Here is a 15,062-nt window from a genome sequence, read left to right on the forward strand (position 1 = left end):
ACCACATTTTTTTTGTAATTATGATTTTACTCAAAGGTATGCAATTCAAATGATTAGAATGCAAAGCATTTACCTATTATTTAGTTACCCTATAAGATATTTATAACTTATATAAATTCTTTTGTTTTCACTAAACTGATATTTATGGTAAACAATTGGCCTGTTTTTAGCAGTGAAGTAAAACCTAAAATTCTTCAGTTTATTATAATTAAGGATGACCGTGTGTTTGTATGTGTGTATATGTATATATATATATATATATATATATATATATATATATATGTAATAGTTTAATATTTGTATGCAGGTTATCACTAAACTCCAATTCAATTTTTTCCTGTTTGTCAAAAATAGCCTGACCAAGTGAAACATATCAAAACATTTCTAGAATATAAATATTATGCAGAAAGTGTGGGGGAGGGTTAAATTCTAGCAAATCAACTATGTATTTCCACATGCTAACAGAGTTATTGAACACATTTTTGAATGAAAAAGTTGCCTTGAATATATTTCTTCCATCCATCATGGGTAGACACTGAAGTGTTAATGAACTCTTTAAGAGAGTCCTTCTCTCTCTTTTTTGTTTCTGTATATTATCATATTCCTTTGCCTGGTACATTGGATGTTATTTGTTAAGGTTTCAAATGTATAAAGAAGTCATTGTTTGATGCATAAATGAAGTAAAAAAAAAAAACCCTACGCTTAAAATAGTCTCTATTATTCCACTGAGTCAAGAAACAATCTGGGGACACTGAACACACACTTAAAAGCAATATATTCTGTGATGTCACCACCAAAACCATAAAAAAAAAATGAGGGCTGAAGAGAATGTGTACATTTTTTCTGTTGCAATCCCTTACTTTTAAAGATGATTAAAGTAATGTGCAAAGTTAAAGGGGTACCTCAACTTACCTTTGTACTCTATAATCTTTTTCTTTTTCCTGTTTATATTGAAAGAGAGAAAGAAAGCAGGAGAAGGGCAGAGAAAGGGGAGAGAGTGAATCCCAAGGAGTCTCTGCACTATCAGTGCAGAGCCCGATGCAGGGCTCAAACTCACAAACCTTGAGATCAGTACCTGAGTTGAATCAAGAGTGGGATGCTTAACCGACTGAGCCACCCAGGCGCCCCTCTACTCCAATAATCTTAAGAAAATGGGCAACAGGGAAAAATACAACAATTTGTTTTGACTCAAAAATACAGAAATCCTTTGCTCTTATGTAAACATATTTTTGAGATTAATAAAGTACAAATATTCCCTTGCAAAACTATCAATAATATACAATATAGTATTGACTCAGACAAGCAATTAAAATGGTTCTTGTAAAAGTATACTTCTATCAAATGAAATTGAATGTTTATTTTGAACTGAAACTTTCAAGTCTGTCTCTAAATCTGACACTTCTCTTTTGCCAGACATCCTTTAATAAATAACCTCAGCAACAACAACAAAACAAACAAATCAGCAGTTTATAGAATGTACAACTTCAGAAGAAAATAATTAAGAAAAGAGAGTGTTTTCTTGAGCTATTACAAGCTCCCACGAATTTCTAGAATCTGTGGACAGAAGCCCAAGTGACCACAGTTCTACTTCTAATCCAATTAAATGACAGAACTAGACACTTACAAATTGACAAACACCTGAATACAGAGCATCGTTAAGCTTCTTGATCTGGGAATGCTTTTCGGAATTCTGTAAACAACAACCATTGCACAGGAGAGCCTCTTTTATGATAAGCTACTTATATTTCATGATAGCTTCAAGGACCTCCTGCTTTTATGATTAACTCAAGGGATTATGCAATCTTTAAATGATTTTAACCTACAGGCATTATTTTAAGTCTGTCAAAAAGTTTTACATAGCTTAATGTATTTTACCCAAAATCCAGTGAAGGTGGCCAAAGGATACAAACTTCCAGTTACAAAATAAATAAGTCCTAGGGATATAACGTACAGCATAGTCACTATAGTTAACAATTATGCATTGTATATTTCAAAGTTGACTCTAAAAGTAGATTCTAAAGGTTCCTACCATAAGAAAAAATTGTAACTATGTATGGTAATGGATGTTAACTAGCCCTATTGTGGTGGTCATTTCACAGTAACTACCTATATCGAGCCATTATGTTGCACACTTATTTAAGGTAAAATAGGTTTGGGGGGGCTGGACGGCTCAGTCAGTTATGCGTCTGGCTCCTGAGCTCAGCTCAGGTCAAGCCCCACATGAGGTTCACGCTGACAACACAGAGCCTGCTTGGGATTCTCTCTCTCCCTCGCCCTCTGTCCCTCCCCTGCTTGTGCATACATGCTCCTGCTCTCTCTCAAAATAAATAAGTAAACTTAAAACAAACAAACAAATGTAAAATAGATTAAGTACTATGCTAAGATTCCGAGTTTCTGCACATTTTTTATCTTTGTATTTTTGTTGACTTAGGGAAGCACTAGAAGCTTAAAATAGACACAAAAGCTGAATATTATACATCGATCTTTCCTTTTCTAAATTCTTCATTCCAGTTGTGTTTATTTGACCTTCACCTAATTATCTAGCCCAGTGGCAAGACATTTCTCTTCTTTTCCTCTCTTTCTCCAACACACATAATATGCATATATCTCCCAATGAATTTACATTATTTCCCTTAATGAATATATTGCAAATCCTTCATAACCACAGTGAGAAAAAAAAAGCTCTTAAAAGGGATTTTTAACTCTCCCTTTTATATGGTGCCCAATAAAGACATTGTTGTACCTACCTGTTTTATATTTATGGGTAAGCATTTCTAAAATCACGATATGTTAATTTCTTTACAATAATACATTAATCATGTTGTATTAAAGAAAATGGAACCTTTAAACCTAACATTTAAAATGTTGTTATTCATATTTTATAAATATTAAACTAGAGTTCCAGCTGACTGTTAAAATATAAGATTTTTCTCAATTTCTACAAAGACTTCAGACACATCAAACCCGTGGCTACAGAGAAAGGAATTTAGGGGCACCTGGGTGGCGCAGTCGGTTAAGCGTCCGACTTCAGCCAGGTCACGATCTCGCGGTCCGGGAGTTCGAGCCCCGCGTCAGGCTCTGGGCTGTTGGCTCAGAGCCTGGAGCCTGTTTCCGATTCTGTGTCTCCCTCTCTCTCTCTGCCCCTCCCCCGTTCATGCTCTGTCTCTCTCTGTCCCAAAAATAAATAAACGTTGAAAAAAAAATTAAAAAAAAAAAAGAAAGGAATTTAACTGCCAAGTCTGAGCAAAACAATATTCTAGACCTACACATCTGATACAATAGCCACTAGGCACATGCGACTTTTAATCTAAATTAACATTAATTAAAATGAAATCAGATTAAATTAACATTAGTCCCTCAGTTGCACCAGCAATATTTTAAGTCCTCAATAGTTGCAGCATGGCTGGTGACTACCACAAGTATAAAACACACAAATACAGAACATTTCCATTATCTCAGAAAGTGGATTGAACACGCTTCCTTCACTCCTCCCCAACCTCCACTTCTAAACTTCTCTTTATTGGGTCTCTTCAGTCTCCATCTTACAGGATTCTAACCCAGACTTGCCTTTTCTGCCTATACCAGTTGTTCTCAACTTAGGGACTTTATGCCCCTCCCCATAGGACATTTGAAATGTCTGAGACATTTTGGGTTGTCACAACTCGGGGGACAGGTTTTAATAGTGACGTGGTGAGTGGAGGCCAGAGACACTGCTAAGCATCTTACAATGCACAGGATATCCCCCACAACCACAAATGATGTGCCCAAGTTGAGAAACTTTGGGAGGGACTAGATTGGAGGTGCATGTGGATTACCCACCCAAAAGTGGATTTGTTGTATCATAAGTCCCTACCTTCTGACTACTCCCAAATATCACGTACACCAGGTACAAGAAAGTAATACCCTCAGATCCAATGTAGGTCTAGCACCCAGAGTCCTCACTGACTTTAGAAAGGTAGACATAAACTACAGGTTTTACCACATTGAATTCTTATTTTTACAGAGACTGGCATTTTCCCACATTGGTTAATTGAACAGTAATCAAATATGGGTGGTATCACGTATACTTTTATTCCTTTAGATTGTGTGTTTTATGGAGGTAGGGACCATGTGTTTTTTTCCCCTCATCTACATATATATGCACCATATAGAAAGCTCTAAAAGGTAACATTGGATGAGAAAAACAAGATACAGTATAGTGCAAATAATATGAACTATTTTTTTTATCATTTTGAGAGACAGAGAGTGGGAGTGGCAGAGAGAGAGGGAGGGAAAGAGAGAATGAACGTATTTTTATAAAAGAATGGTGATCAAACCTTCCCAGTATGTACATATTTTTGTTTATGTGTGTGTGTCTGTGTGCTTAGGTATGTTCATTGATGCATGTATTTATCTGTAAGTACAGACAAAAATGAAATGATACAGTAGTTTGTCAATGAGGATTACATATGGGAGTGCTATTATCAGGGGAAAGGAGAAAAGAAAACAAAATATGTAAAACTTAGGCAAAAATTCGTGGTAATGGTAAAAAGTTATATTTTCATTTTTTTTAAATAACGGAGTATTTAAGAACTACCTCAAATAGAGCAACTGAAAGGAAAATCAAAAGCATAAGATCTATCCATTAATATGGCATTTGTATTCTAGAAGAGAAATTGCTAATAAATACAAAAAATAATACTTCATACAGCGGTGAGTCCTCTGAAGAATATTAAAATTTAGGTGTTTGGGGGAGATAGTCCTGAGCTCAGGAAAGATATCAGCACTTAGAGAAGCAAATCTGGGATTCATCAGGGTGCTACACGAGTCAATGTGATCATTTAGAGAGTAAGTGTAGGGGAGGAGAGCGTTCAGGGTTGCACCCTAGAGCACTCCAACAGGGAGTGGCAAGGATGGAAGCTTACCGAGATGAGCAAAAGAAGTAGAGGAGAGAAAGTGGAGATGCTGAGACAACTCTTTAGATGAGTTTTTCTGGAAAGTGTCTTGCGGGAATGGTACAGAGAAATGGGGCACTGAATGGAAGGGCACCATGGGATCAATGGAAGCTTTGTATAGAGGACATTTATCACACCATGCTTATATATTCATCTGGGGAAAAGCTATGATGCAGGAAAACAAAAGAAATGCTTGCAAGAGAAAACTCAATGAGAAGTGAGAGGAAAAGGCATTTGTATAAGAGAAGACTTAGGGATAGGTTGGAGAAGGAATGACTAGCTATGTCCTGATCCTTGAGGCATGCATCCATATATGATGAGAAAGTGTTTTCTCCCAAGAGTAAACAGTATTTGAAATTATTCCACTGAATTGTATTAGAATCAATGTAGATTTATATCACATGAGCTATCCCCTAGCAAAATATCCACAACTGACAACTTCAATCAAGAAAACCATGAATTTGCATCGTGAGACACATTGTCTTGTTATTTACATGCTCCAAAATTATAGACTAAAAAAGACGATGGTGCAAATAGGCAAAGTACACGAACAAATGTTAGTAGAGTGATAAATATATCATAAATATATTTGTCACTGATATATAGTTCAGTTATTCTATGATCCCAGTGCTATGCAATTTCCAATAAAAAGTCAAAATCTGAAGATGTCTGCTCAGATTTTAAAAGAGAAAAGATAATCTATATCTGAACCAGAAAAATTCCATTCTTAGAAATTTCCCAAGTTGGGGCACCTGGGTGGCTCAGACAGTTAAGCTTCCGACTACGGCTTAGGTCATGATCTCACAGTCTGTGAGTCTGAGCCCCGCATTGGGCTCTATGCTGACAGCTCAGAGCCTGGAGCCTGCTTCAGATTCTGTCTCCCTCTCTCTCTGCCCTTCCCCCATTCGCACTCTCTCTGTCTCTCTCTCAAAAATAAATAAGCATTAAAAAAGAGACAAATTTCCCAAGTAAATGTCCTTTCTACCACAATAGCTAGTCCACTGTGTAGTAGGTAAAATAAGATTTTAAAGGCACTGATCAATCAGTGCACGCGTCATTCTTGTAATTCATGCCAACAAGGACACCAAAATCTTTTAGGCTCATCTGAACTGTGAACAAGAAACATGTTTGCCGCCTTTTTTTTGAAATTTGGGTATACCTAAAACTAGGGATTTCTTAAACTTTGACAGCAAAAGCAGATCAGCAGCTAGAAATGCAGCAATCTTTTACAACCAGTTTTTAATAGCAAGCGTCAGAGAAAGCAAGGACAACTTCTCATTTCCCTATCTAGAGATGTAGGCACAAAACTATATAGTCAAAAAGTTCATGTAAACTTGTTAATGACAGGAATAATAAACTAATGTTGGATGAAATTGGCCAACTGCCTTCTATTTACAACCCGTAATTTTCATTCACGATTACCTTAGTAAGGCACATTTACTTCCATACATAATTTTATATTTACAAAGACAGAAATCTATAAAGATAACTTTCGAAGATCTCTGCAAACAGTAGACCTAAAATATTAACTGCCTGGTCTACTTTCTCTACCTATCCAGTTTTCTTCCTATCAACAACAACTGGATAATTCTGGAATTTTCAATGGACCCAGGAATAAGAGATTATGATTGATTTTTCACTTACAGCTTTATTAAGTAGCTCAAAATCCCAGCAAAAATCTTCTTACCCCAGCAAAATCACTCTGGTAAAATTATTCTTTTAGATAAATTGTTTTTAATTACAACTTTGTCTTTTAGGAAAATTAAAACATCCAAATTACTCTTCTGATCATTTTTAAACTCTTTACTATTATGGCCTGAGAAACCAAAGCTAGGAAACATCGCAGAAACCCAAATTACACTGGTACCACACATTTAAGATCAGGGAGCAAAACACGGGAAAGCTTGGATTTTTATAACTAACATCTGTTTATAAACCAGTCTATCACCCTAGTTTTGAACAAAGTACTTGAATCCAAAAATAAGGAAGTAGATAATGGAACCTGAGTCTACAGAAAAGTCCCCACAGGAACAGATAAAAAAAAAATCAGCACAAGAGCATGAGGTGGTTGTTGTTTAAATAAACTCTGACTTGGGTTTTTGTTGTTTTGTTGATTTGTTTGTTCAGTTTGAAAGGCTTACCATCTTGCTGCCCATGAAGAGCCTGAGGACTCTGCATTCTCTCCTCAAGATTGGAGCTAAGATCAGAGTTCACGGCTGACATCCGTGTTGAATCGCTCATATCAAATTCATCGCTTTCTATTGAACTTTCATCCTGAAAATGGTTTTAAAATATCATCAAGCATCATAAAATATAACACATTCAAATAGTGACCATTATATCTACAGGGTCAATTAGAGTTTAGCCAGTAAGTTAGCTTTTACAGAACTCAGTAAATTGTGTTACATATTAATAGATACTTGAAATAAATAATGTAATAATTTCTCTCTTTAAGGAATTTCAAGGCTTGTGAAAAATCAAACAATGTATCTAAGTACAGGCAGATTTAAAAGGCAAAATAACACGTTTAGGAAGGATGTACTTGGGAGAATTATCCTTAACAATGAAAAAATGGTTTTTTAAATTAGTAAAAACTTCCCTAGGACAGTCAGTCACAAAACATAAAATATAGAGAAATATATGTTTTGAGTCCAAAAATAAATGACCTAATAAAATATTATAAGCAAAAATCTTAGGATGCGATAAGAAAACCTTACACAAAAAATTTTCCTTGGCAAACAGGATGGATTCTAATAATTGACAAACTTACATGGCTAGATTGAAAATCCACATTTCCTGAAAGCAAGATTTTAACCCCTCCCTTCTTTCCTTATAAGTGAATATATGCTGTACTGCAACCACAAAAACAAGTTCTAGGTAGAAGTGTGAAAGATCCATTTACCAAAAGCCAGTTCGCCGAGTGGCTAAATTACCAAAAGGCCAGTTTTCCAAATGCCCAACTCATCAAAACCTGTCAAAAATTAAGTTAAACCAAGTCTAAGATATTTTGCTGTAAATCGTTTCACTGAAGCAAATTCCTTTTAGAGAACCGATTTTCAGCCAAATGGTATGCTTATGTAGCAGAAAGGCCTGAGAAGCTTGTGTAACATATTGCAAGTACTTAATCAAAATCACCAGGTTTGACTTTAATTTGTAAATGTCTGATCTCAAAGTTTAGCATTAATATAAAAATCAGCAATCGCCATAGCAGTAGTGCTATTTATGTGACACGTAACTGTTCTTTATACTTGTTTACTCACTTCATCTTTATCACAACCTGTGAATTGGGTACCAGGATTCATCCACTTTTACAGATTGAGAAATTGAGGCACAGAGCAGTTAAAGAACACCAGAACTGGGATTCATATGAAGTCACTCACACTTGAGAAAATAACTTCTTTGAACAGGGAAGAGTTACCTAGGCTTCCTAAATGACATCTTGGTATCAGCAAAGAAGTTGCTATGGTTAGGGGACAGGAACGTTCTAGTAGACTAACAAATTGGCATTCTGATCCATAGGTCAGGTCAAGGTGATTTTGGTGTCCTTCCTTTACAAAAGGTCTGATCATGCCCGGGTATACTGGGTAGAACTAGCTCTTCATTAATTCAGCAAGGAAATGCCACCCTGTGAGGCCTCTGGGCAATCAGCCACATAGACTTCTCCCAGCGGCATGCCCTCTCTCTTGGTACATTATGTTTTCTCAAATTCTAAATTCTAAGAAAATCCAAAGCATCTGAAATAAATATATATGTTAAAAAGAGAAAAAAATAACAGGATTCAATGTGCACATCAATCTTACCAGTGTGTACCATATACATATGCCTACATATATATGCACACACGTAGGTGATACAGATATTTATTATATGCACTATATATAGTGTCTGACATGATGGAATTTTAGAGTACATTCTCTACAGCCAGACTGACTGATTCAGATCCAGCTCTGCCACTTAGATGTGTTACCTTAAATAAGTAACCTAACCTTTCTGTGCCTCAATTTCTTCATCTATAAAATGGGAATAATAGTATCAATCTCATAGGGCTATATGAAGGTTAAGCAAATATACTAATATTTAAAGTACTTAGGACAAGGTCAGATAAATAAGTACAAAACTGTTTTAATATTTTTATGTAGAATACATAAGAAACTCTGCAGTATATAATAGGACTTATGTTTTATGAACACATACAAAAATAAATTTAAATATAATAGTAAAGATTAAATATAATAGTAAATACATTTAAACATATTAAATATAATAGTAAAAAATATACATATAAAATAAAATATAAAGTAAATTTAAATATGTGTTTATAAACTAGCTGTGTATTTTATATAAACATAGTCTGTAGAATCAGCACTTATTATATATACTAAAAATAGCTAAATATACATAGTCCAGTAAAATTTCATCTCTAATATATACCATCTTAAATACATATGTGTGTGTGTATTCACACGTGTGTGTGTAAATGTATGTATATGTCAGAATGTATGTGTGAGTTTAAAGGAAAGCTAGATACAAAGAGATAATATCTGATCCATGGAATGATTATATAAACTGCTACAGCACATTATGAATAATCAATACACATTTTATCATCAATAAGTAACACTCTTAAAAGTATATATTTTAAGAAATGTGGACAACAAATTAAATGGTTATACAACCAACTGTACCTGCTATTTTAATTTTAAAAGAAATCACCATTCTATTAATCATAGGTGTCTTAATGATTGTGACTATCTTAAATATTTTCCTTTATGATTCCCTCTGATATACATTTTATTTTTCACAATTCTACTCCTTATTAGAATATAAATTATCCAATGGCTTACATTTATAAAGAGCTTTAACAAAACTAAGTGCATGTATTCATTCTGTAAGTTCTATTCAAATTATTGACTGATTAAATTACTATCTTTGATAAGAGGTGGAAAAGGTGCCTAAAACCTAATGTTGCGGTTTTTTATTATCAACATAGAGACAACGCTAATTGTCAGGAATGCTAAGTCTAGGAAGAAATTACCAAATATTTCTAAGAATGAAGAACTGGAAAACTTGACTGATATGATATTAAGTATTTTATTTTATTCATGATCATCTGTAGGCCATTCATCTGAATTCTTCCCCTATGGGTATTTTATTCTATATGACAATCAGAAAGAGAGTCTTCAATCTGACTTTATTCCTTATGTTATTAAAATCTTAGGATAATGAAAGCCATGGCCAACTACCATAGAATTTGCTTCCCTAAGGCTTAATTTTTAAAAATTAGAATAAATATTTTACTGTAACAAATAATTTTATTCCCAGTCTTTTTCCTTTTAAGACAATTGCATGGAATTTAGATCCTCTGATCCATTCTATATTTTATTTTCGTTTTCAAGTTCCAGATTTTACCTCTAGAGGTCTCTACCCTGCGACTCCTGATTTCCATTGCTATTTGTCCTGATCTCATTTTCCCATTTCCTGAATGATTAATTATAGTCTCCTAGGTTTCTATCCACCTCCAATTTCTTCCCCACCAGTCCTGTTCATCATCTACTGCTAAATTAACCTTTCCACTTCAGAAAGAGCCACTTCTCTGCTCATAAATTTGCAGCTATATTCTTCAATCCAAATCTACCAAGTAATATGTAAGTTGCTCAAACATTAAGGGTTTTCCATAAGACTGCTTGAAACCCGCTCCCACAATCTAATCTTTGTTGTTTTTCACTTACCTTATGCTCAAACCAACTCAAAGCCCATACTATTAGCCTTTCTACGGAATGCACCACCTCAGACCTTAGTGTGCATGAGTGTAGATATTGTTAAAAATTCAGATCACCACGTGTCACACATTATGTCTAGAATCAGAATCTTGGGCTGGGGTTCTGCAACATGCAGTGCAATGAGCTCCGTGGGTGCCCCTGACATTGGTTATTTAGCCAGTAATGTTCAGAAAAACATTCTGTGCTGATGGAATTACTCTATAAGATTCCCTATGCGGTAAGGTGACTACCAGCTTTACTTGGCTATTGAGCACTTGAAACATGGCCAGTGCAACTGAAGAACTAAAAATTTAATTTTAGGTAATTTTAATTAATATCCGATTAAATTTAAATATCAACATGTGGCTAATGGCTACCATATGGGGCAGTGAAAATCTAACAATTCCTCATTGTTGGATCTTGAAAATATTTCCAATCATTCACTGTTAGCAATGCAACAAATATCCTAATACTTGAGTTGTTCCATACATCACATTCCTTAGTATAAATTTCTAGTCAAGCATATGGGTAACATTGAAAACTTTTTAATAATTATTGCCAAACTCTCCCCCTGTAAGATGATTCTGGTTCAAACTCCATCAGCAGTCTGTAAGAAGGTCAACTGATCTTACATTAGATAAAGTATTTTGATTCTCATTCCTGGCCATCTTTATTTCTCTTAATAGCACTTAGCATCTTCTTCTATACATACTTGTATTATGTATGTCCTTTATTTTCTCCCCTGCAACTAGAAGATACGTTTAATAAAGGCAATATTTTTGTCAATTTATTAAGTTTATCTCCATTATCTACAAGAGTACCAGTTACATAGAAGGTACTCAGTAAATATTGGTTGAACTAATTGAAATAACGCATTAAAATTTAAATATAACTGAGCACAAAGAAATATCTCACTTGAATTCCCTTTTAATGTAATTTACTTAATCACCTTCCTATCTTTCAATAATCGCAACTTCTAAAATTTTGCAATAGTCTAGCCATTTATATGAATATTTTGAAGGCAGTGTGCATCCAATTGGTATTTTCAAGATGTAAGGATGAGAGCTATTTTCCTAATCCAGTTATAAATTAAAAGGATCTACTCCCTTTGTGTGAAATACTTATGATGCTTTAGAAGCCAGAAGGATTCGGCATATGTGGGCTGTACTGTTGGCACAGAGTTGATTTTCTTACTTTTTAGCCTAGAAATAAATGTACCAACATCTAAATGAGCTTTCTACAAATAATTTGACAGCTCCAACTAGTTTATGAGGTTTAATTTTTTTTTCCAATTATATAATAAATCAGGAGAATAACTTTCCATTCTCCCGGATGGATAGACATTAGTATTTTTTTAGTTGTCTTTTATATCTTTAACCCAAAGATTTTATTACTATTTACTTAATCATTTATATGTAGCCATCTGATAATATGAAATCCACGTCTGCCACTGTACAAATACAGATCTTCTCACAAAGTGTACTCTCAATGGTTTTCTGAGATAAAACAATTTTATAATATAGTTTTAAAATTAAACCTGCTCAAATAAAGAGGAAAACAAAAAATATGAGTTTCATTAAATAAAGTAAGCTCAACAAAGTGAGTTTTATAACACTTCGTCAAATAACGCTGTATTTGAAAAATAAATATTTAACCACATTTCCTGTTATTGAGAAATTTCAAGGAGGATTGTACATATTAGCCTGAGAAACCACTCCTAATACTGATCATCTGAATGTGGCTATTGATTAATGGCTTGTTAACTGACTAGTTAACAAGGATTTCCTAAGCCCCTACTGCTACAAGTTTTGGTGGCGGAATATATATAACTTGGTCCCTATCTTCGAGATACTTCCACCAAACTGAACACTTAATTAGTATCCTAAAGAATATTCAACAAGTGTGCATTTGTGTCTAATACATGCCAGCAAGCGCACATCTCGATTCTACTCTACAAATTAAACAGGATAATTTGAAACATCAAAATACACCTAATTAGGAAGAATCACAACAAATTATCTCTAGAAAATACACACTGGTATAGACAATAATGGAAAAAAAAACCTTTAAAACATACAAAAGATTTAGATGGTGGAGAAATGATTATACTTGAAATGCCCATTAAATTGACTTTTGTGATTTCCAGGAAAAATAGCCTGAATACTACTGGACACTTTCCTTGGATACTCACTCATTTGGGATACTTTCCCCTGAACTTTCTAGCACTTTACCAAGGCTAGTTTGATGGTGGTCCATTAAGGAAAAAGAAGCTTTCTTGGGAAGGAACACATTCCCACCCAGCACTAAGGTAGATGTGTTGAGACAGGGACTCTCTGTCGGGGACTAGAAGTTTCTGCCTGTTTTTTCCATCTGTGCAATGCCAGTAACATTCCTTTCATTAAAGAATAAATTACCATCTTCAAAATGCCATCACGCTTAATACGATAGTCATGGTTATCAAACTTCATTCCGACTTGGAAGTCGGTATTTCCATTTTACCTCATCTTGCTGTGAGTTCAGCAGCTGCAACTTCATGTGCTTCATGTAGGCCATGGTAATTGGCATGTTGTAGTCAATCATGCTGGTCACCAAAGTCGGAGGTTTTCCATTATCTGCAATAAAACATTTTTAATGGGTGTGAAAGTGATACTGCATTCTACCTGTAATTTCAGAGCGATCCACGTTGTTAAAATTGAAATCTGGTTCTAGATACCAAGTCTTTAGGAGGTTGGTAGCATTACGGATGGATGGTAGGAAAAGGTAACCATACAAAGGTACATGGGACAAACTAACGCTATGGATAAACTAGTTATTTCTAACTATGGGAGAGCTTTTTGATACCCTGGCAGCAAAGGGTGAACCCAATACAGTGATTAAACACAATCATTGGTAGTTTTGTATTTTTCTCCTTTGCTGCACACCTACAGTTCCTATGTGCTACTTGAGTAAAAAAGGAAATTTGCGCATTTTTTCCTTTCATCTTTTTCTTCTATGTCTATTCATCCCCCAACACACGGGAATGAACTAATCTAAATGTCTCTTTGAGATTATTTTAAACTCTCAGAGAAACTCACCGATTAGGAAAATCATATAAGTAATTTTCAAAGAGATCTAAAGTCAAATTATAACTTTCATGTAAAAATTTTCAGCAGAGGAGCTCCATACTATACTCTTCACTTCTAGAAATAAGGAACTGGTAGATTTAAAAGGAGATTGATGGAACATCAGGTTCCTTGCTAACTATGTTTAACATCCCATGAAATACACATGATATGTGAAAATTAAAATATTATTATAGGGGAAAAAGTTATTTGCCACAGTCAAAACCGCCTTTCTTCTGACAATGGGCACAGAATTACTCTGTAAGTGGATATTCAAAATTGACTGCCTCTGGATTGAATCAACGAGACGATCGGACTTGTTGAACTATTTCAGTCTACCACATGTGTATAAAGATGTCGGATATAAACTGCCATTACGAGTAAAATGACTTTAAGTCTCACTATTTGACACCACAGCTACCTTTGTGATCTGTTCCATCTGGGTTTAAATGCATTCTTTTCTGGCACTCTGAGCAGCTCATTAGAAACCGTGTCACCGCTTCTCTTGGTAAGAAGGCATAGCTCTCTGAAATCTGAAATGATTCACAAAATAGAGGTGTTATTATATAAGCTGACTGCACATGAGTCAACAGAAATGATCACTGTATTTCCCGGTAAGACGCATTATTCCATAATGGCAGGAAGCACGATGAAAGCATGCACTGCGTACCATGCATCATTTCAAGAAATATCTATCCAACTTGATTGCGTGTCTCTTAGTAATAGCTAATAATGTGATGTGGAGAACAAAACGTCACCCACATCTGGATGGATATCTGTTTAGGTTTCTGCATTTCTTTTAGGAAACGTAATCACAGTGTGCAGATATTCTAGTGAATTTTCCTATGAAAAATTGCCAACATTGTTTTTTAAACTTACTGCTAGCACCATCAAAGTTTTATCCAATTTACATATATTTTTAAAAATTTAGCCCCAACTAGAAACACTAAACTTTGGATTTTGCATTAGTGAGCATTTCTTCAGTATGGCTTTTTAAAACATTTTAAGTCAAAATAACAGAAAATTCTAAGAGAACTCATGTATATATTTGCTACAGTGAATCATCCCTTCCACAGAAAATGACACACCTGGAAATGCATTTTGGCCACTTATTTCATTTGTTATTTTACGTCAGTGTTTCAAAATTTATGTCCACAAAAGCTCAGGCTGATTATCAGAACAAGCTTCTCCGGTACACTCTATAGAGCTTCTATTATCAGAATCAGGATCTAGATCCCATTAGAAATCAATACTCCTATCAGTCATTT

The 15,062-nt window shown here is 34.7% G+C and overlaps 1 protein-coding gene across 7 annotated transcripts in view; it reads right to left on the reverse strand.

Moving 5' to 3' along the window:
- NOL4 (nucleolar protein 4) overlaps window positions 1-15,062 on the reverse strand; it is a 426,082-nt gene that overhangs the window by 291,338 nt on the left and 119,682 nt on the right. For all 7 annotated transcript variants that reach the window (XM_003995114.6, XM_003995112.6, XM_045042058.1 and 4 more), the window contains 3 exons: window positions 14,216-14,327; window positions 13,193-13,305; window positions 7,076-7,208 (listed from right to left, as the gene is read on the reverse strand). In XM_003995114.6, coding sequence (XP_003995163.2) covers window positions 7,076-7,208; window positions 13,193-13,305; window positions 14,216-14,327 — 358 coding nt within the window. The remainder of the gene's footprint in view (window positions 1-7,075; window positions 7,209-13,192; window positions 13,306-14,215; window positions 14,328-15,062) is intronic.

The sequence above is a fragment of the Felis catus genome, chromosome D3 (assembly GCF_018350175.1).
Source record: "Felis catus isolate Fca126 chromosome D3, F.catus_Fca126_mat1.0, whole genome shotgun sequence".
Taxonomy (NCBI): Eukaryota; Metazoa; Chordata; class Mammalia; order Carnivora; family Felidae; genus Felis; species Felis catus.